At 42.0% G+C, this 23038-nt stretch overlaps 1 protein-coding gene across 6 annotated transcripts in view; it reads right to left on the bottom strand.

Annotated features, from left to right (window-relative positions):
* The window catches only part of SLC25A26 (solute carrier family 25 member 26), an 82183-nt gene extending 60155 nt beyond the window's left edge, over positions 1-22028 (bottom strand). For 3 of the 6 annotated variants that reach the window (XM_054640132.2, XM_054640133.2, XM_077184465.1), the window contains exons 1-5: positions 21887-22028; positions 18052-18208; positions 16392-16501; positions 3075-3179; positions 1841-1888 (exon numbers count right to left, since the gene is read on the bottom strand). In XM_054640132.2, coding sequence (XP_054496107.2) covers positions 1841-1888; positions 3075-3179; positions 16392-16501; positions 18052-18208; positions 21887-21919 — 453 coding nt within the window. In that variant the 5' untranslated portion in view covers positions 21920-22028. The remainder of the gene's footprint in view (positions 1-1840; positions 1889-3074; positions 3180-16391; positions 16502-18051; positions 18209-21886) is intronic. The other 3 variants (XM_077184468.1, XM_077184466.1, XM_077184467.1) reach the window with 3 other exon arrangements.
* Between the last annotated feature and the right edge of the window lie 1010 nt (positions 22029-23038).

The raw sequence follows: 23038 nt of genomic DNA, 5'->3' as shown, positions 1-23038 counted from the left end.
TGTGCCATGAATATGGTCTGCAAATTAATTACCACCCTGACATATGCCAAAACAAATTTTAAGGAGAATAGCACACAGTAGCATCCATGTGCTTTATCTACCTGTTAGTATGCAAAATCTGTACTCAATGGGATCTAAATTTATTCATTTATTCAGAACCCCTCTGAGAAATCAAAATGATTCGTATTCATTCGCCTTTTTTGCCCGTCAGCAAATGAAATCTGAGTGAATAACACGTTTAGTGAGCCAGAAAATAAGTACAGGACAAAGCTGTGGTGGGGGTTACATTTCAGAAAAGCAGGTGTCATCTTTGCACAAATAACTAATTTTTTTAAACTCTTAAAACTGCTACAATAAACTGCAGCACTTTAGGAACACTAAGTTTGGTGTTTCTTGGTTTAGGTAATACCCATCTTTATTCTGTACTTGTAACAAGAGCTGGCCAACACAACTGTCCTGAAAACAGTTTTCAGCATGAAGAAAGGCTTCAAAAAACAGAGCTATTGAATGAAGATTAAAAAGCCTCTGCAACTGGCTTTATTATCAATGGCAACACAGACAACAGAACTGAGCCTGTGTTTAAAACAGAAGAGGGAAGATCCAAACCTACCTTTAGGTATCCAAACCTAACCTTTATTCACTTGAGTTACATAAGGAGACAAACCCACACAGCACCCATCCAAAATGTCCCATGGAGAGCCCCAGAATGTCCCTGGTGCCCTTGCTGGAACCCAGGCTGTGTCCAGCCCCATGCCAGGAAAGAATTCCTCCCTGTGAGGGTGGGGAGCCCCTGGCACAGGGTGCCCAGAGCAGCTGTGGCTGCCCCATCCCCAGTTCAAAGCCAGGCTGGACAGGACTTGGGGCAACCCAGCCTGGGATGGTGGAAGGTGAGGGGTAGAGCAAGATGGGTTTTATGGTCCCTTCCAACCCAAACTTTCTGTGATTTGATGTTTTCCTAGGAACCAACTGATCTCTCTATTTCAAGTACACATACATCATGCAATTTCTATTTTGTCAAAAGATGATCTCCTGGGATCTGATATTGAAACAATTTTAGACAGGGAGTTTATCAGTAGGTTTTTCTACTTATTTTATAAACTCCCTTCAGTTCACACAGTATATCAAGCACTTCCATGACACTAATCCTGGAATTCACAGTACATTTATAAAAGACCTTAGTTTAGGAACTATTTTCTTCTGAGTGGACCAAAATATTTTTAGCCCTATTTTTTTTTCCTAACAGTGAAATACTTCTGATTTAGAGTTAAGTAATGCCATATCAAATCTACAGACTGGGTGACTAAATGCATTTCTTTCACACATTAAAAAAAAAAAAAAAAAAGAAAAAAATTAGAGAGAGCACAATCCTCTCTATATACAGATGACAAATAATCCCTTGGCATCTGCTGATGAATATATTTAAAGAAAGCCTAAATCTGTCTGTGCTAAACTTGGCCTGATGCCACCAGTTCACCATTGTTGGCATATATAGTTCACATGATGCAATCACAAGACTTGAGAAAGTTTCCAGTACTTTAGTTTATGGTTTTCCCATGTTAACATATACCTTTCCATCCTTTTTCAATTCAGCAGCAACAGAACTGGGAGACAGGATGGCAAATGAAGTTTTGCACGACTCAAAGGTTTGCTTAGTGCTCATTATCAGTATTCTATTGAAATTACAGGCTGGTAACTTACCTAGAATGAAATAGGCTGGGATTTAGAGCTTAAGGTTAGAGCACCTGATCTCAGCTGTACTATTATCTCTTGTTAGAAAACTGAGGCAAAGGAAGCAATTGAAAAGAAACAAAAATAAAAGAGAAAAAGACAAGTGTTTTACCTCTCTTAATACGGTGCTTTTATAACCCCGATAAAGGCCTTGAATACCCTGTAAAGCAACAAAAGAAAGCATCATCCAGGGGGAATGAGTTTGTCAAAGACCACAATTTATTGGTGATTATGAGGCAAGCATTATAGCCCTAAAGTGTCACACCTCAGCTTCAAATTGACTGTATTGATTAGAACACTGTATACTGTATTCCATTATTTACAGTGCTAGAGGGTTTTATTTTCACCTCCTTAGCCTTGATTCAGAGCCCTTATCAAGACAAATGTTTTGTATTTTTAACCAGCTGAAAATACTCAAAACAATTAAAACTCATTTTATAAGTGCATATAAAATTATGTTGTTTATTATTATAGGGCACTTAATTCAAGTGTTTGGCAAGGCTTATGGTTCTCTAGCCAGCTATATGGAAAGGGAAAAACATATGGTTTTGACAGAATCAGCTTTTAAAGCAGAATCAAGTCACAGAAGAAGGGTGCAGGGTTATCACAACAGTTTCCATTTGAAAGCAAATAAAAATCAAGTGGATCATTTGAAGGTCATATTTATGTCTTCCTTTCCCTGGGTTTTACACTTAGAAAATGTATTATACTATTTTTCTCCACACTGTTTTTAGAAGCCACTTTCTCTTATGGAACACAGCTTGAAAATCCCCCCTTGTGAAACTCTGCTGAAACAGAAATGAACAGGTTTTCACAGGAGGGATCAGCAGAACTCCTGAAAAGAAGACAAAGGGCCTTATTTTTCAGAAGTAACTAATACTAAATGAGCACTCATTCCCAGAACTCCTCCTGGCTCCTCCAGAGCCTCTCTGAAATCTTGCCTTTTGGTCACCCCCTCCAAATCCAGCTTCAAAAACTGGGAACCATTCACCAAACTGCACACAGAGACTCCATGTCCTGCTGCCCCAGACAAGGACTGTTTGCATAAATACAAGCAGAGCTTTGGAATCTGGAAGCTAAATACTTTTTTTTTTCCCCATCATCTTCAAATGTAGGTATCCCATATAAAAAGAGGAGAAAAAAAGAGTTGCTTGAAACATGTCCCAGGTGGAGGTGGCAGCTTGGTTTCCTCAATCAGAACATGCCAATCACTTTTAAGAGCAGAACAATAGATGGAAAAGTGCTGGGAAGGCCCAGAACTGGGATAAAGTTGTAGGAATGCTTCTGGACATGTGTGGCACTGAGTGGGAAGGATGAAAATGTTGAGAATTTTGCTGTGAACTCACCTCATGGTACAAGGTGTGGGAGAGGATCCGGAGAGTGCTGGAGGAAGGAGAAACCTGGGCCCTCTGCTTGACAACCTCGGATGGAACCCGGATGAGACAGGCAACCTGCAAAAGAACCTGGGGTCAGGCAGCCAGGGCTGGCTTCTCCTCATACAGCAAACACTCCTTCCAAGAACACAAACCTGGCAAATGGGGAAATCAGGTTTGTCATTATAGGGCTTAAAAGGTGTCCCATGAGCAGCTTCTGTATTTGTTCTGGGAGCCACGTACTTTCTGATCATAAAGTTATACTAACAGGAACATGGAAGCACCCTTGGAATTTTTAACTTCAAAAGCAGCAGTAGAATTGATTTGAGAAAATCACTGATAAAACCAAAATTTGAATCCATCCTGTCTGTTGGCAGTCACAGGAATTGACTGTTCCCCCCACGTTCACAGATTTAAAGTGTAGATTCAGGACTATAAAACCAACAAACTTCTTTCTTTGGTAATTCCTTTGTGCCCTCTAGTGATAGCAGGAGCCATTCTGATCAGCTTTAGACATGACATATTCCAAGGTTTACCTTAAAATACCCACCATGCTTCATTCAAGGTAAGGCATTGGATTGATCCCTTCCTGCAGAATGAATTTCCTGGACTCTGCAGCTGGATGTAATAATGTGGCTGCTGCCACAAAGCTCCAGCTTTGCTGAAAAAAAAACAGGCTTGGATTTTAAATATTCACCTGCCACTTTGGCTTCAGGCAAGGGTTAAATTAAGCTTGGGTGCACATCATTTCACAGAATGAGGATCCTGAAGTGTGGGAGTTACAAGCCTCTCATCTCTCTAGAAAATGCCTATTAATCAGCACTTAAAATTAGAAGCAGAGTTTGTCTTTAGGACAAACTTAAAATTAGGAGCAGAGTTGGCTCCAGGGATACTTAAAGCAGTGATGGGACTGGTGGCAAAACACTGCAGACCCCATAGGGCTTTGCCAGATTTTTAGCCTGCCTTGAGACCATTCTGTGCTGGGCTCAGGAATAAACTGTAGCTCCTAGACACAAAAGTGATCACAGAGTGCTTCAAGTGCAGAGCAGCCCAGGTGAAAGCTGTCCATCTGAAGGGGCAAACCAAGCAGCTAACTGGGAAATCCATGTGTGCCAAAGAAAGTACAGGAATTCACTGGAGATTGCACAGACACAATAACTTGAGTGGTCATTTGTGGGTAACACAGTACAAGGTTTAGGTTTCATTTTCACAAAGACACCAAGAAAAAAAAAATCTGTTATCCTGTTACATTCCTACAAGTTTACTGGACAACAATATCCAAAAGTCATTACAAACAGATCTAACTCCATGTGCTCTTCAATTCTCAGGGTCAAAAATAACAAGTGACCCCAATCTGTCAAGAAAATAAGAACTGTCAAGTTTTTTTGATAGTTCAGCATAAATATTTATAGAACTTCATGCTTCATAACACTCCATGTCCTTATATTAGCTTTTTATTCCTTAAAAATACAGAGGCAGGAGGAAGGCTTTAAAAAGGCTGGGATGAAAACAATCTAGTCAATCAAGAGCAGACAAAGAGCTCAGCGTGGCTTCCTGACATCTGGGGTGCTGCAGTTTTGGCAGGAGAAGGGTGGCTACAAAGTAATGTCTCCATTTCCCCCTGACTACTTGGGGTGCATTTCATTTCAAATTAACTTTGATGTTCCTTCCATTTGAATCTGTGCTTACAAGGGAGTCTGTGGCTGCACAAGAACAAAAACAATGATTACACTGTGCTGTTCTGAAAGGAAATAAGGGCTCATGTCACCTGGGCAGTGCTGTCAGATTGCTTCCAGAGGGCACTTCTGGAATTCAAAAAGCCACGAGTTGCAGCTGCCAACATCAGACTGCAGGGTGACATTTTCACTGTGCTCCTGCACTTACAGCCTTGTTTGTTCCTACACATGCACCTTCCTGTCAACAACAACCCCTGCAGGCTTTTGATGTGGAGAACAGGGCTCTGAAGGGAAGTATGCAAGATTAAGTTCACATGTATCTTATTAAAAAAGTAACAGCCTGGCTGGTGGGTGCAGAAGATCTCAATTCTACCTCTCTCTGATCCCAATCACTGCAGCACCTCCAGGTAATCCTGCCAAAGGTAAGAGAACACAATGCACCTCTCCAGGCTTTGCTTTCTTGGACAAGGGTGTTCAAGCAGCACCAGTAACACTGCACCAAGAGAGCCCACACTTCAATTTTCAGCTGTGAAAGTCATGAGCAAAGGCCCAGGGAGGGTGAGGGATGCAGTGTGCAGCTGTCCCACACTTTTACCTGCACCCACCACATGATTAACACAGACAGAACTCACACAGGGGGCCCAACCAGCTCCCCAGTCACCCAGCAAGAAATTGCTTTTGAATCTCCTGGCTGTTCACACAGCCTGTTGCTTGACACAGAGGAGCACAATAGAGCCCACCAGGCTCAGGCCATTCCTGCTGGATTTGGGGATGACCTGGTGACAAATCAGCTCTGTGCTGACCATCTGCAGAGCCATGAGGAGGGCTCAGCCACCCCAGCTGACATTAGGGCATCAGGCAACAGCAGCACCCCATTGGCTGGGGCCATGCTCATTTTCCCAAGCAAACTCTGGAGCCAGGGGCTATTCCCATCTTTTGATGGGAGCAAAAAGACAGAATAAAGATCCTGGGAAAGTTCAGGTGCTGCCCTGTAATCTCCTTCCTTATCTATCAGGTCAGGTAACACAAAGTCAATGCACATGTATATACACCACAAGGGCAGGAAAACAATAATACTGAAACAAAAGGCTCAAGAATTTTCAAATTTAAGCTATTGATTTCACAGCTACAAGCAAAGTTATTAAGAGTTTACAGAGCAGGTGTGCAGAAATGACAATATTAGCACCTATACCTTTCCAGCTTTTTAATGCAATGACCACTTCTGAGCAAGAGAGTACTGAATTTCAAAATCCTTGTCTCAAATCTTTACTGGGTCAGAGGGTGACTCCAGTATTTAGACAAAAACCTAGGTGCATTTTTAATTTAATTTTAATTTACTGACTTGCATTAGCCAGTCGGGAACAAAAGCTAAAAACAGGTGTATTTCATTAACATTTATCTATGTATTGCTAAGACCGAGTATGTTGTGATTAAATTAAGGTAATTCCTCTCCTCTGTCAGTGAGGGGAAAGCGTTCTAACTTTCGGGCACTCCTTGCACGAACCAACGCTGCCATCTCCTGGTGGATTTGTGTTGGAACCAGACTGTCCTGGCTGCTGTGAAGAATGACCAGAGCAAATGAAGTCTCCAAAGTGCCATGAAACTTTATATATACACCGATTTAAACAGTTTGTTTCAGTATAAATGTGGCTGTAGCAATCAGAAAATAAGATCTGCTGTAAATAGCACCAGGAAAAAAAAAAATAGCACCTCCCAAAGCCTTTCCTATGGGCTCACCTAAGTTTACTGGAAACACCTGATCTTAAAACTGGAACTTCTGCATAGGGCCCAATCCTAAAGCTGGAGGAGCTGTTCAGAATCAGGCAGATTTATCTAATTCAGCACAGGGGTACCCAGCACTTTTCTTTGTATAATAAAAAAGAACAAAGTGGTCACGGTCCTGCTTACACAGAGGCTCAGTGCAAAGGGACACTGCCAACATCTTCAGAAAAGAACACAACAACTCCTGGTCTTCTGTGCTATATTATGATCCAAATATTAACATATCTTATTTGGATTAACAGCCTTTTCCTTCCACCCTCTGTGCTCCAGGAAAAGTGTCTTCCCCCTGGCTGGATTTGTAGGGTTTGGTAGAGAATCAAAGATAACACAGAGATTTGTTTTTAGGCACCTCCACTCCAGTTTGACCACTAACCCTGTGAGCTGGGCACGAGGTGTATCCAGGAGCATCTGGAAGAGGACAGAGCAGGTGCCATAATGGCTGTTAAGGGCTTAGGCTGGGCATTTAAGCTGAGCTGGTGCACAGGTTTAAGCACAGTTTTCCTCAGAAGCAGGGACACAGCTGGTACAACACTTTGAGCTCTGCAGCTCTAGGGAGAGCAGCTTGAGGAAGCATTTATCTCATTTCTCTCCTCCTGCAGCACCCTGCACAGCTGATGATCTGACTCACACACTCCCAAAAGCTCCCACAGCCATCGAGTCTGAGCACTTGTTATCTTCAATAAGAGACAGGCATTAGCCCTGCTCTAAACCCACTGAAGCAAGAGCCTCATTTGTGGCACCTGGTGAGCTCCTGGCTAATGAGCTGGACTGTTCTCTGCACTGGGCTTAGGTGAGCATCAAGACCAAATATTTTTCCACTTATTAATTAGCCAGCCATTCTGCTCCATGGCAGGAGAAGGGCAGTGTGAGGACAAAGACCTGCTAAGGAATTTGTGAGTGGCTGGTGATTTAGGAACCTGCACTCAGTGACTCTGAGCAAATCCCTGGCTTGCATAGCTCAGCCTACATGAAAATTTAGTACAGAAACATGGAGTAAACTCCAGAAATCTTTTCTTTTGATGCAGTTTTAAACCCTTTAGAACCCTTTCCTAAAGGATTTTAATATTTAAAGTTCTCAACAGGATGTTAGTTTTAAGGACTTTGTCTGGGTAGGCTGGGAAGCTTTAATTGATGTTCACCATACCAGTTAAATACTTAACACAAAATATGCCTGGGGACGTTTTCTCTTAAATTTCATTTGCATAAGTTTATTCCTAATCAAATAAAAATACAATTTATGACACTATAAAATTTTGCATCCAGAGAGCAGAAACTTCAGTCTAAACCTCCCAATACCTGTGCAAGATAATCACTAACCCATTAGGGAGGAAAAGCTGCTGCACAAAAATGACAACAACAAAGATGCTATGATTTATCAAAGGACATATGTTTAGGCTGCAGTCAATCTGCTAACAAAATCCTAAGCTCTCACCCCATTTCTGAAGGTCAGAAGGATTGCCTGCTGAACAGAATGTAAAATAAGCAAGAAAAATAGAACAACTCTAAGACCCTGTTCAAAGAGAAGCAGCAACAAATTGGGGTTTTGGGGTTTTTAAGTGTAACCTGCATTAGCCCTGACCATACTGCTGCAGACAAAAGTTACCTTGGAGCTCAAGTTTGCTTTTTTGTTTCTGGGGTTGTTTTAATCTAAAAAAAAAGCTGCTTCCAAATAGATTAATATGTCATAATCTCAGTGTCTCAGTTTCTATGTCAGATGCTCCCTTCCAAGTAGGAAGTTACTATTTTTAATCTGAAACACGAAAAATGTCCTTTTCCCTTTCTCAGATAACTGAATTATTAAAATAATAGTCAAGTTTAAAATTGAAAGGTCTTAAATTGCACTGATTTCCATTGGATCTGGAGAATAAAGGGGAAATTTCCCTCTTGGTTCATGTCAAAGACTCTCAACAAAACTTGAATTCAGCACTGCAGCTTTCCATGCCTCTCCCAATCCTGTAAATTTATGCTTGGTTCCTCAGCTCTCCCTGGGATGCCCCTCATCAACAGAAGGGAAAAATGACTGCAATATTATGAGATTAGCAAAGTATTTAATCCTCCAAATAAGTGGTCCTAACTGTGGTCAGAGCTCTTGGGTTGGAAACATTTGCTAGCAGGGATCATGAGCTGCAGAGGGAAGATGAACTGCCTCACCCTTCCCACCACCAGAAAAATGAGCAGAAAAGAGGAGGAACATGAAATATCCTCATATTCATATCTATGATTTCATGTATTCCTTGGACAGAGCACCTGAACTGCTGCAATCACAGACCCAAAACATTTCAACCACCAATAAACCTTCACCTAAATAACTGCTGCACTTTTGACCAAGACAGAACAAAAATACAAGTTTCTCTGGTCAGTAGCTCACTGTGGGTCACAACTGCAGCTGTGAACAAATCCTTCCACACGTGCTTGTCAGCAGGCTGTGCCAGCTGCTGGAGCCCAGAGAATACAGAATGGCAGAGTTAACTCCTGTTTTAATGAGGGAATTGTCTCCAGGGATGACAGAAAGTGCCCCCTGCATGTCCTGTCCACTGTCTTTAAATGCCAGCCCCAGGGAAAGTGTTCACCTTCAGCACAAAGCCTCAGAATATGCTAAATCTTATTTTCCCCCCACACAGCACAGAGTGCCCTTCCTGCCCAGTGAAAGTCAGTCCTGTGTGAAGCTGCTGGGGTCATCAACAGGTGACTCCACTCCTAATTTAAACCCCACGGAGAGAACAAGTTTTGACTAATGGGCTCTGGATGGGAAAGTTTAGACAATGCCAAGCTCTTTGTCCAATCTTTTCCTCTGACTGACACAACCAGGTCTTCATTAATTTAACTGCAGTTCCCCTGTATGCTGGCAGGAAACATTTCTTCAAAGAACAATCTCACCCAGCAAGATCCCTCAGATCTCAGCACCTCCCAGAGCTTAACAACATATTATTTCAGAGAGATGAGACCATTCACAGGGACCAAATGTCACAAGCATTTGGAAAACTGGAATTTCTGCACAAACACTTTCAACTTCCTCCACGTTCCCACCTTAGATGACTTTACCTGGAATCTGCAGAGCTGTTTTGCAGATTTATTTCATCCTGTCATTTCAAATCTATGACAGCTCTGTTTTATTCTTTCCCAGAGCTGCCTCCTTCCTGCTTCAGAGCATCATCTGCAGCACCACACACTTGTTCCTTCACAATGGCCATCTTGGCTGAGCCTTTTCACCTCAGCTGCCTGAAATCCCCAGCTGGGATCATCCATCATTTCAGGAGCCCTCTCAGGGCTACTGGGCTCCTGCCCCTCTCAGATTTCCTTCCCCACACATGGCTCTTCAGTTGCCCAGATCCATTCCCAGCAAATCCTGCTGTGGGTTCCCTGCCTACCTTTCCTTTAGCTGTGTCAGATACACCTCAGAAAACTTTTGTCCTCCAGCACTGGGAATTTGTGCCAAGCTCTGTTCACAGCAAGGAGAAACTCTTATTCCAGTTACATCAGCTGACAGGCAGAGAACAGGGAAAGTTTGTGAAGCTGACAAGGCTGACACTAAAAACAGCTTTGCAGAAGTACTTCTTACTGCAGATGTTTTTAAAGTTTCTGTGTTTTGCGAAAATCAATTGGTCTTTTAACATTTAAGCAATGTAGAGTTTTGTTTCTTTTTTAAAACTAGACCTAAAACTTACCAAAAGTAGCCTGATGTTACACACCTCTTGTACTCCAGTACAAACTGTGTCCCAGAGATTTTGAAGTTCCTCAGTACAATCACAAACAGTTGGTTTAAACTCAACCAGCAAAATCAGGCAGCTGAACAACTTGAAAAAAAATCTTCCTTAACCTGGTGGATGTTTGAGTCATAAATTACTACCACATTTCAAGACAGAAACCCTTAAAACCTAAGAAACATAGACCCTTAAGTCAATGTACAGAACCATCTGCATGATCCAATCTATTCCAGCAACACTTTCACCATGAAAGTCTGTTAAATTTATTTTAAAAGGCTTAAGAAACTCATTAAATCCTGCAGCCAAACCATTCTTTCAGCAAAAGCAGTGTGGTGCATCCCATCCAGCATAAAACTGTGTCCAAGCAGCCAAGTGGGGTCAGGCTGAGTTACAGGAGGACAGACAGTAATGAGATTCCAGGCAAGAGAACACAGGCAGTATTTTCTGGAAATACATTAAGTCTCCTGTTGAAAGAAGGCTAGTATTTTGCAATTTTCTCACTCTCTTGGGGTTACATTGGCCCAGAATATGGAAATTTCAACTACATTGTATTTTATTAAGTATTTTTCCTTTAATTGATATCTTACTCTTTCCTTCAGCCCTTTCACTTAAAGAATTATGGGCTTGTCCACATATGGAGCTATTCAGAGTTATTCCTGACAAACTCTGTATAGAACATTGCTGAAGGTAAGTTTATTCCAAAGTGTCTCAAACCTTTCCAAAGCTGACTGGTACAGTAAGTCAGGAAATCCATCAGGAAATACTTTACACTTATAATACTTTTTAATCCAAATTTGCTTTCCTCTGAAGACACTCTGAGCTACAAATACTTCTAAAGCAACTGATTATCAGCCCTGTGATCAAAAGACATGAAACCACCATGCTGTACTGTAAAGCAGCATGTTCTCTAAGCCCTGAACTGAGCAGGTTACACAAAGCAGTGTGGGGAGAGCAGCTGATGGAGAGGATGCACTATGTGCAGTTAGCATGGAGCACACAAGAGAAGATCAGTGTGGGTGGCTGGCTAGGTACTTGACAGTTCTTAATTTGCTATTTCAGCCTCTAATTGTATGATGAATTTGTTGGCAGCATTTGTGGATTCATGCCCTCATTCATCTTTATTTACAACCAATTCCCAACCGCTGCTCTGAGTTTCCATCCGTCCTCTGCTCTTTCTCCACTACCTCTCAAAGGCAGCAGTCTCACCTTCCCAACCATCTCCTAACCACTGCTTCTGCATAAGGATTTGGCAAACATCCTACAGCATCTGTATTGCAGACCTGACCTCACATAGATTCATGTATGAATGTTTCAAACCCCACCACAATTAATTCAGAAGACCACCTACGTTGCTGCACTCCCCACCACTGCTCATCTTGCCAGGGTTGGAGTATTCCCTTTCTCAAAGCCTGTGTGCAGCCAGATTTGCACAGCACAAAAGGCACAGTCACAGCTAAAATGACAGGCATTGATCAATGAAAATAGAAAAAAAAGTTTCAGTATTGTGGGAAAGGTCCCATCACGCTTTGACTGCTGTCATTTGCACACAGCTTATGAATACTATGATCTGCCAGCACATGCCACACTGGTTGAGAGCAGATAGGATGCAAAGCATAAAATGCAGAACAGTTTTGTCGATTTATTAGTTCAGCTTCTAGAAAAGGGATAGCAAAAATATTCAAAGCCATTAGCCCAAAGTCTAGACATAAGTACTTTATCTCTTCTTTGCTGAACTAAAATCAGCTCTCCCTAAAGTGTCCAACTTTCCTGTTGAACTGAAAAGTCACATCTTCCAACACTGCAGTTTTAGAGTTTGAAATACCTAAAATCTTAATTTCATGTCTGATGTGAGTTGCTGTCTTGTCTCTGTTAGATTGGGCTCTTGCAAGCTGATCTTCCAGAGCTTATCATGCTGTAAAGCCCTGGCCAATTATCCTGCTGGAGATTTTCATTCCATTACTCTGTGGATTTGTCTGACTCACGCTTCTGCCTTCTCCTCAGAACAGGCATTAATAACAACTTTCTTCTCTGACCTAGCCAGTTACTCTCCTGGAATCCACACCAATAGCCTTTTGGAGATTCCCCTCTTCTCTTAAACTGAAACTGGTTAACTGTTTCAAACAATGCTGCCAGGGCAGAGGGATGAAGTGGCTGAGTGATGGACAGAGATAGACAAGAGTGTTGTCCATCATGTCTAAAATGCCTCTTTTTATGCAGAAATAAAACCCCACAAGCATAAAATAAAGTAAAACATACACTTTCCTCTTTTATTTGAATTAAAAGCACGCTCAAAAGGTCATTCTACAGAATCATGATTTGTAAAACTGTAAACTTGCTTGTATTTGAGCTTGCTTCTTCTAAGAAACAAGTTCATACTAGAAGAGAAGGGTAAATGAATTCCCCAGAAAGATAATTCCTGCATTAAGAAGTTTTCCTATTTGATACATCCCAACAGCAGATAAAAAAAATTCCAAAGTTATTAATATGAAGGGTCAGATGTAATCACAGATGAACCACACACTTTGCTCTTATCACAGAAGTACCTCAAGTGGTAACGCACTGGAATTCCAAGTGAGTTTGGAATTTCACCTTGAAATACCTGTCCTCACCTTGCCCTGTGCAGTCACCTGATCCCCTCTCCTCACTGAAGTGACAAATTTTTGAGCTTTTCAAATCTCCAGACTTTTAATCCCAAAGTACTCTAGAAACTTGCACAAGGACCGAAGCTGCTCAATAACCTCAGCTGGTGAAGATCCAGAGCAGGGTCATTGCCACCAGCTGCCAAAAATACAGGACATCTCCCTCCCATGCTGGTCCTCAGTCCTCCCCCTCACTTCCTCTCTGAAAGTCAAGGTGGCTTGCTGTCTTGCAAGGTAGGAAAAAAAAAAGACAATGTCATCAAAAATAGCCAATCAAGAACAAAAGATAAGAGAGAACCCACAATTTACAGGCAACAACCCAAAACTTTCACTAATATCTTGCAAAGCCCATATTGTAACCATAACAATATCTAAATATTAGATGGAAAAGGGCTGTTGTCAGCTCCCTCTGGAATGTGAGCCAAACAACTTTAATCTCACCTCCATGGTAAAGCAAGTGGGATGTAAAATTAGCTGTGCTAAATCCAAATTAGCTGTGCTGAATCCAACCACTTTAGCACTCCTGAGGGAAATCTCATTGGTCAAACAAGGACAATCCTAAACTTGTCCCATAAAACCACATTTGCAGGGGCTTGGTAGGAGAGGCTCAGAGGGGGAACTTCTATTCAGCAAAGTTTCTTGTAATTAATACACACATTCATATTAAACTGAAATTAAAAAATCTGTACAGTTAACTCTGGGCCTGCAAGACACACCTGGTTACTACTGAAAATGGGCACTAGAAGCTTAAAAATGCTGCTCCTTCTCAGAGTTACTTATACCACCTTAGAATATTAAAAGCAACATTTCAGAACATCTGGTTTTCCTTTCCACTCCCTATGATATCACGTTTTCCAAGCACATTTGGCAGCTCACTGTAAAGATACAGGCAGACTAAACATACAGGGCAAAGCAGAGTCAAGATGAAAAATTCCAAATTCCTGGATGCACTAAGTGTGTTTTCTATCTCCAGATTTCAGTTACACAAGTGGTATAATAAGCGCTTTTCCCCCATTGCCAACTCATGTATCCTTCAACCTTCTCCTTCCTTGATGAGATGATACAACATGTATCTGCCCTCTAGAGTTTTGGATGTGCCTTTGTAAGCAGTTTTAAATATATTATGGGATATTCAGAGTCTCTATACAGAGAGATTCAGTTATAGAAAAAAAAATAATTATGCTTAACAAGGTGAGATTTTGTGTGCACTTTTCTTTATCTCACTCTGGGAGATGAGATTAGCTTTCTATATTCCTCCTGCCTAAAAGGAAACAAAACAAAACAAAACACTGCTACAACCCCTGCCTTTTTATTGCTTGGCTTTGTCTCTCCCAGGCTGGAACTGGAAAAATGGACCAAACCAGTTCCAGAGGACTGTTTCTCCTGTAAATTTCCACAGCCTGTAAACAATACAGGAAAGTGGCTGTTATAAAAACTAAAAGTTCCCATTTGACTGATTTCTCACACATTTAAGATTTGCACAGACTCACATTTTATTGGTGCACAAGAAGGTATCTGACTCATTTATACTCACCAGTGAAGGAACAGCAAACCTAGAAATTCATCAACACTTTCTTGCTCTAAATTCTAATTTCTCTGTTTTGTAAAAAAACAGTGTGGAAACACAGAGCCATGCCTTAAGAATCCCAACATGACAGTCTTTGGCTTAATGCTTCACATTGAGAAGCAATTTAAATCATGAAGTATAAAATGGAAGAAAAGTACATATTATCAAAAATCTACTGACAAAATAATAGTCCCAGTGGTTATGCCCTGATTGAAACTTAATGATTAATCAATAAAGCTGTAATTATAACTTTCACCCTGATGCAATTTGGACTAGTTTATATATTTCTATTGCTCAACTAAGACTTTACATAAAACATACATGAGAAGGTCTTGCTTTGTGCTATTTTATTAGAGATTTGTTGTAGCAAATCTCTAAATAGCTATCTCAGTTATTTTAGAGCTTAGCCCTCTCCTCACACTCATCACTCCAAGAGAAGAAAAGCCAGCAAATTAGGTGGAAAAAAGCCAGGAAAATTAGGTGGAAAATGGCTGTTACAACATGATAATTCCCACATGATAAAGCCACTGGCATTTCAGTGGCTACCATTCCACATTTCTGTATAATGGCATATAGAGTAGTCAGAGGCAAGCATGGGGGACAGCCCTGAGCAGCTCATTTACCTGTGCTGCACCACCTCTGCCAGCCCCAACAGGAAAGCAGCAAGTGCCTGAGCTGTAAAGGTCACAGACCAGCACAGGGAACAAATGGCAACAGGCTCTGTTGGAAGGAGCCATCTGTAGCCAACTGGGCTTTGGCTACTGCTGATTCAATTTCTTGGCTGTAATTTTCTACAGGATCCTCACAGGCAGAGGGAGGGTACCATGAATAACCTATTCCACAAAGAAGAGACTTTCTTCTGGTGGATTTTATTGCAAAGCACTGGCACCTGTTCATAAGCCCCATTGTCACTTTGCTTGATTCTGCAAATAGCACTTGAGAAGCTTAAAACACCTCCTGGATCTGCTGTTCCATGACACATCAGGCAAACAAGGAGTTTTAAGGCTGTGCATTGGTGGTAAATAACCTCCTGCTGATTTCTAACAGCCTTCAGAGAATCTTCATGGAAATAAGTTCTGTGCATTGCCTTAAGTTAGAAATTACAACTTGCCAGCACAGGCTCTAACCAAGCTCAGGAAGAATCCACCTGAGGCAGCCACACAAACAAATCCCACCCAGCCCTGCCTCTATCACCTTCTATCTACCCCTACCAGTATCTAACCTACCAGGTTATAAGTGCTATACTCATCTATCTTCATGTACTTGGTATGTTAAATTAAGTTTCTTGACTAAATCTCATTCAATCTAATCAGTAACATTTCCACAGAAGAATAAAATTGACTTGGGTGTCAAAGCTGATCCCACAGAGAGCAGGGAGAGCTGAGCTGCTTCCCATGGGAAATAGCCAGGCTGTAGTAGTGAGGCACCTGGTGTTCAGCTGAAATAAATGGCATCTCCACACCCCTGGGAGCTTGGGACCAACATACACCAAAGCTATGCCCACCCCATGGGAAAGAAAAGAAAAAAGTCAGTTAATAAGAGCAGTAAATAAAATAGTATGGAACCACAGACACAACAGATTCTTCTGCACTGTGCCATCAGCTAAGTTTGAGTTGTAAGAGAGCCAGAAAAGCCTGTTTGTCTCCATACAGCCCTTTCCTTACCTCAAACCTGCAGAGACCACCTGCTCCCCATTTTATCAGGACACACTGTGCCAAAAACAGGAGAGCAGAGGTGGCCAGGGCTGGCAGGAACAGCCTGGGGTGTTCAGAGCTCAACACCCAGCCCCAGACACTGTGCCAACAGTGAGAAACCAGGCTGCTGTAAGAGCTGCCACAAGATATGACACCAAACCTGAGCTCCCATAACTGAATGCTATCCTCTCCTCCCCTGGACACACAACAGATGAATTTCCTTCTTACCACTTCCCCAAGGGAGGCAGCCACCATGTGTGTTGCAGGGGACAAGTAAGATGAAGATCCATGGGGCAGCAGGGATTTCACATTTTCGTAGGTGATAAAAAAAGCAGCAGCTGAAATTCAAGAACACATGCAATCATTGCACTTTTCCTCCATCACAGGGCTGTAGTTAAAATCAGGGTATTTTTACACCAAAACAGTACAGCAGTATCAACAGAATCTGTGAGAGAATTCCTTCAGGAGTTGATGTTTCTGGCTACCCCTGGCAAACCTCCCATTAATACCAAAGGTGTCAGGACTCCAGGCCACATTTAGTAGGGAGCTACAGAAAGATGAATTAATTAGCCATGGATGTCCAGCACATTTTGAAAGACTGATATCTTCCATAACCATAAATAGAGTAGAGGGATCATCTCTTGGTTGAATTGAATGAATGGTCCTTTTTTTGACAGGGGGAGGAAGGGAAGAACAAAGAAATCAGTTGATTAATTGAAATGAAAAACAAACCCCAAAAACATAAATTGATACAGTTATGTTATCCTGCAATGTAAAAAACTGTTTCAGTAGCAGTTTATTAATAACTTCTTCCTAGCTGTTGTCAGTTAAATATTTTGAATTTAGCTCCATAACATTTTTTCCAAGCTTCTGAAAGATTTGTAAAAGTTCTGTGCAATGAACAAGAAATGCACAAAACTAAACTGAGACAGCAACTTGAGCTGTTTATTCACTGTAACAGTCAACTACAAAGGCACTTACACCTTAAGGGTTATTCCTTTTCCTAAAGATAATTTCAGTTCTCTGTCATATGTTGGAAAGATAAAACTACAGTGCAGATTTTGGAGATGTAAATACTGAAAAAATGACATGTCTTGCGGGGGAACAGATTTTAATTGTAGAGAAGGGCCATGTGAATTGCCTTCTACTAATCAAAAGATGCTTATCACCTCAAAAGGAGATAACAGAGCAGCCAAGATAAAGAACTGAATTTTTTTATATCACCTTATGAAGGACATCAAACATCTGAAGGTGTCAGTGGATTTGTCAGCAAAGTTCTCCTAACATTTACAGCACAGATTGCTGTTTTTTCATCCCTCCCTACAAAGACAAAATGGACAAATGCATGAGGAATTTCAGATGCCTTTTCTCTGCAGGGACTAAAGGTATCTACTTTTGTAAAGCCTTAGTTTCAAAAGTATTCCTGATGTCTTTACAATATAAGTATTGCTGTTTCAGGGAGATGGGCAGAGCATCCCCAGGGCAATTAACTCAAACACCTGCAGTGCTCAAGCACTTGGAAATTCCATTCATTTCCAGTGCCAAGAAAGAGTGGGTCATGACAAAAGTGTTCAGGACAAGCAAGACACAAGCCCCCCTCAGCACCCAGAAATGCTTTAGTGTGCTGCTCCTGTAAGTAAGGACAGCCTTATATCCAGAAATGCTTCCAAGGAATTAGGGGTTGCTTTCCAGAGAAAATCTGCAGCAGCCTTGACTCCAGTCTTGCTCAAGTTTGCCCAATGCTGCAATTCTAGAAACTGCTCCTCACAGCTGGACATGGACTCAAAAAATCCAGGCACCCACAGGAGAGGAAGCCACAGACATGAATGTCCTATGTGACACAAATTACTACTTAAAGAAGACAAAGCACAATCCACAGAAAATTTACCATTTGGAAAGGATCCTATTGCAGTGGAAGGAACACCAGCATAGATGCCACGAAAACCACCAGCTTTCCTAAATCCTTGAGGACTCTGAAGTCTTGTTTTTACAGTATCCAGGGGAAAAAGGATCAAGTCAACACACACACCAGCAACTCCACCAGCCTACACGACAAAACCATGGAGAAAAGTGAATTAATATTCTCACATAAGTGGTGCTTATGTGAGTAACTGAGGCATGTGTAACCCAAAGCACTGCTGACTGTATCCTTCCTGAGGTTAGTTTATAAACTGATAGTCTTACAACTCAACAGCTTCCACAACAAAAGAAAGTAACAGATATTACAACTTTTAAACACTTTTTAAGGTATTTTCAAAACGGTCTTGGTGTTTTGAATAGTGCAGTCAAAGCAATGCAACACTTCCCCATCCATAGAAAAGCCAGACAGTGGATGTCACTTTTGAAGAGACAGCACAGAATGACCAACACCTCCAGCAGCTGTGTGATAAAATCAGGGAAAAACTGAAGCAATTCTGCTCCCCACCTTAGGCATCTCTAGAAAGCACATTCACATTTTTCCAGCAAATATTTTCATTTAAAGTGTTCACACGCCCTCACTGCCTTTGTCAAACAAAGCCTAAAGTAAGCTTTCTTTTTTTCAGATCTTTTTTGATAAAATCCTATAGAAAGAAAAAATGGTAAATCATTGAAAGGTTTAGACTGGAAAGTATAGTAGAGGAAATGCATTGTACTTGAATATCTGTACTTGAATATCTGTATATAGGCTCTGCCCCAGGAGGTCCTGGTTGTCCTTGATGGGCTGCAGCTGTGGCTAATGAAGATAACTGGGATAAAAGGGGGTGGGTTAACCAGTCAGGGAGAGCCTTGAAGGAGCCCTGGACTAAGAAGGAGCAACATGCAGAAGAAGGAGTCTGTACTGTGAAGATCTGTAGCCATAAGAACACACTGAGAAGGTATGGGACTTTAGAAATCTGATAGCAGCAGTATGGGACTCTAGAGATAGAACAACAACAGGAAAGGACCTTAATGATCTAGCTCCAGCCCCCTGCCATGGCAGGGACTCCTTCCACTATCCCAGATTGTCCCAAGCCCTGTCCAGCCTGTCCTTGGACACTTCCAGGGATGGGGCAGCCACAGCTTCTCTGGGCAACCTGTGCCAGGGCCTCACCACCCTCAGAGTCAATAATTTTTCTCTAAAATCTAATCTAAGCCTACTCTCTGTCAGTTTGAAAACATTCCCCCTTGTCCTGTTACCACATGCTCTCTCCACCTTTCTTGTAGACTCCCTTAAGGTACTCCCTTAAGGAAATCATATTAAATGAGTTTTCAAACTCATAAAGTGGAAGGGTTTTATCCAAAGAACTCATAAAATAAAACCCTAAAAACTTGATTCAACTAGGGCTCAATCTATTCCCATCACCTGTGTTCCTACATGACTGGGATTTTGGTTTTTTTAAATTACCCCATGACATGGCTGATTGTAGAAAATAATTATTTCACAATAACCATGAGGAAAAGGCTGAAATAAACAGAAAAACTGATTCAAAAGAAAACACCATCAATAGTTAACATCAATCCATTATGAGACATTATTTAGCTGCAGTGCTATTCAGAAAACACAGTTTGAAGGCTACTTCATATAGATCCCAAGAAACAGCTGCAGAGATTTTTAACTCTGCCTGAAAACAAATCACATGTGTGTGACACCGATGATTTTTTTTCAGGGTAACAGAGGATTCAGAGAGGTGTTCACTATCTAGCACTAAAGGTTTAATCAATAAGTTAATTACTCTTTTAATCTAGTTGGCTATTTTGAATGCATTGATTCTTCTTCACTCTTTTTCATCAAAATCCTTATCTGCTCAAAATAGCATTGATCAGATTTAATCAGATTTAATCTGGCCATCTGTTAAAACATGAATCAAAAGTTACTAATTGCTTCTTTAAGTTCTCAAAGTTCTGTATCTTAAATGTCATTTAAATTCATGAGGGAGCTAACAGAGCACCTGCCAGGGGGTGACAATAGCTGTGTGTTTGCAATAACTGCAGAAAAGAGAAATGGCTTTTGGTTCATCAGGCACCTGGAACACATCTCCTTCCCCAGCTGTCAGCAACAGCAGGGTTATCAAAAGAACCTTCACCAGGAGCTGGAGGGGGATCAGAGCTCACAGGACTCTGCAGCTTCTCCCAAGGGAAGTGGAGGGGCAGCTCCAAGCTCTGCTCCCTGATCAGGGACAGAGCCCAGGGAGCAGCTGGAGCTGTGCCAGGGGAGTTGGGGCTGGGATCAGGGAAAGGTTCTACCCCAGAGGTGCTGGCACTGCCCAGGCTCCCCAGGGAATGGGCACAGCCCCGAGGCTGCCAGAGCTCCAGGAGGGTTTGGACAATGCTCCTGGGCACAGGGAGGGATTGCTGGGGTGTCCTGGGCAGGGACAGGAGCTGGGATGGATGACCCTTGTGGGTCCCTTCCAGCTCAGGAGATACAATGACCCCATAAACACCATCACAATGATTAAGCAAAACCAGGACCTAATTGCAGCTCATGGAGCCATGACCTCACTGCTCACATGCATCTGCCTCAGAGCATTGGGGGGCAGGCAGCTGAGCTCTCCTCTGCTGCAGCTTTCCCCAAGGCACCACATCCCTGATTTTCCACACAGAACCCACTGGCTGTTTCCAGTGGAGCTGTGGTGACTGGGCTTCACCCCCTTGCTGAGCCCACACATGGAAAAGCAGCTTTTAGGGAGGGCAATGCTTCACACACAGGGTCAGGGGCTCCCTGTGGCTCTGGAGTGGCTGCTGAAGCTACAAACTGTGGCCATCCCTGAGCTCAGCTCACCACATTGGCAATGCCCAGGCAGGACATCTGCAAAACGTGGAATATGTAACATTTTTCCTAAGTAAGGAAGTTCCTTGATGTTAGGGCTTTGTAACTTTCCAGCCTGATCAACAACAAAGGAGATTTAATTGTTGAAACACAGGAACCAACAGGCTCTATGTGATGTCCTGTGTTAGAAAGCCAAAATGCTTGTCAGTTGAATTGCTAATTTCAGGGCTGCATATGTTTCAATAATGTCAGACCTAGAGGGAGGTTAACAAGTGCTGGGGAGAAGGATGTACCACTGATGGCAGATACAAAGGATGCAGAATTTATGGGCCACAAGGACATTTGGCAGAACCCCAAAGAAAAGGAAGAAATTAATAAAGACAGCTCCTCAACTGAGCAGATTCAGCTCCCATTGGGTAAAAGGGAATTCCAGCAGGGGCACATCACAGGAAACCCACTGACCCAAAGGATGAGAATGACTGAGCCTGTGGATTAATTGCCATGGCAAGCCAGAAACTCATTAACCAACACAAGATACAATACTAATTAATAAGAGAACCTGTGCAACTTGTAGCCAATGAACATTAATGCTTTTATTCAGCAAAGAGCAGAAACAGTGAAAAGTTTTGGTGGTGGGAGTGCTGGATTTTTGTGGATTTGCCAGGCAGCGACCCTTTCTGCTCAAAGAAAATATATATATACACACACACGTGTGTATATAAATATATATAAGATATATATGTGAATATATGTGTGCATATATATGTGCATATATACATTATATTAAAATATATACACATTATATAATATATATTATATACATACTATATACATTATTCATATTATATTAAAATATATGTATACCTACTATATATAAATATATACATAATATCTTAAAAATATAAAATTATATATACACATATAATTTATATTCCCTAAAAATACCTCTACTCTTGCACACCGGGTATAACAGCCTATTTCTGGCCCGCTCACTCACCGCCAAGGCCGCCCAGGACTCCCGCGGCTCCATGCAGGCCGGCGGGCCGGGATCAGCGGGGCCCGTCCCGGCGCTCCGGGCCTGCCCCGTGCGCGCAGATGGGCGCAGCCATATTGGCGTCCCGGCCCGCGGTCACGTGGGCGCGGATCTCTCTGCGCATGCGCGGGGCTCGGTGCATGCGCAGGGCGGGCAGTTCCCAGTAATTAGCGCTAATTAGCGCCGAGCGTTAATTAACTAGTTGGTGCTTAGCAGCGGTTTGCTGTGCAATACCGGCACAGCCGCTTTCGGCTCTCCCTGGAGCCCCTGAGGTGCTGGCGCGTGCGCCAGGGGTGCATGGGATCTGTTTGGAAAGCAAACAGCTTTTCCATGTGCCCTGGAAAAAAAAATTAAATTCTGAGGGAAAAAGAGTCCTGAAGTTGACTTTTTCCTCAATTGGTGTCGATGTCTTCAAGCTGAGTTTTCTGTCTTCAGGATGAATTTTCTGCCCTTTTGTGAACGTAACTGGTGATGTCAGATAACGTCTAAAATAAAACTTTGTGTTTCCAGCGTTGCCTAAGGTCATATTACCCAAATCAATATGCATTAGGCAGGGGGACAATATATATTAGATAGGCGGGTTCATGTAAATTTTATCATATTGTAGATGTAACATTTTACCCCTTGGGGTGCTCGATTTCTGGGAGCTTCCACCTTTCACTCCGTGTTTCTGTGTTTAGAGATCTGCTAAAATCGGCAGCAGGGTCTGTAGCACAGAGGTGATTTGCACCTCTCTGCTTCAGGTAGCCAAGATTTTGTTTAAAGATTATATTAGAAGTTTTGACTGATTTCCAGGCTCACCCTGAATCCTACATGTCTCGTGCTTTTTGCTTGTGGGTTCAGTGTTTTGTAGTGATCCAAACTAGTTCAGGTCCTGCAGAGGTATTCTGTGAAAAGGACTGGGTTCTGTATGTGCTTCCAAGACATCTGTAATATTAAGGAAAAACTTGCTACAAGAAAGAGAGTGTACAGGGATGACAAACAATTACTCTCACAGAATATAAACGAGGTGTTTATTCCTATAGGTTTCTCTGGATCTGCATTGAAGGCACTTGAGACAGTATTTAATGTTTGGACTCAAATGTTTATTATTTCTTACCAGTAAAACAGTCTCAG

This window comes from Agelaius phoeniceus, chromosome 11, assembly GCF_051311805.1.
Source record: "Agelaius phoeniceus isolate bAgePho1 chromosome 11, bAgePho1.hap1, whole genome shotgun sequence".
NCBI lineage: Eukaryota > Metazoa > Chordata > Aves > Passeriformes > Icteridae > Agelaius > Agelaius phoeniceus.
This window is presented reverse-complemented; position numbering and strand designations above follow the sequence as displayed.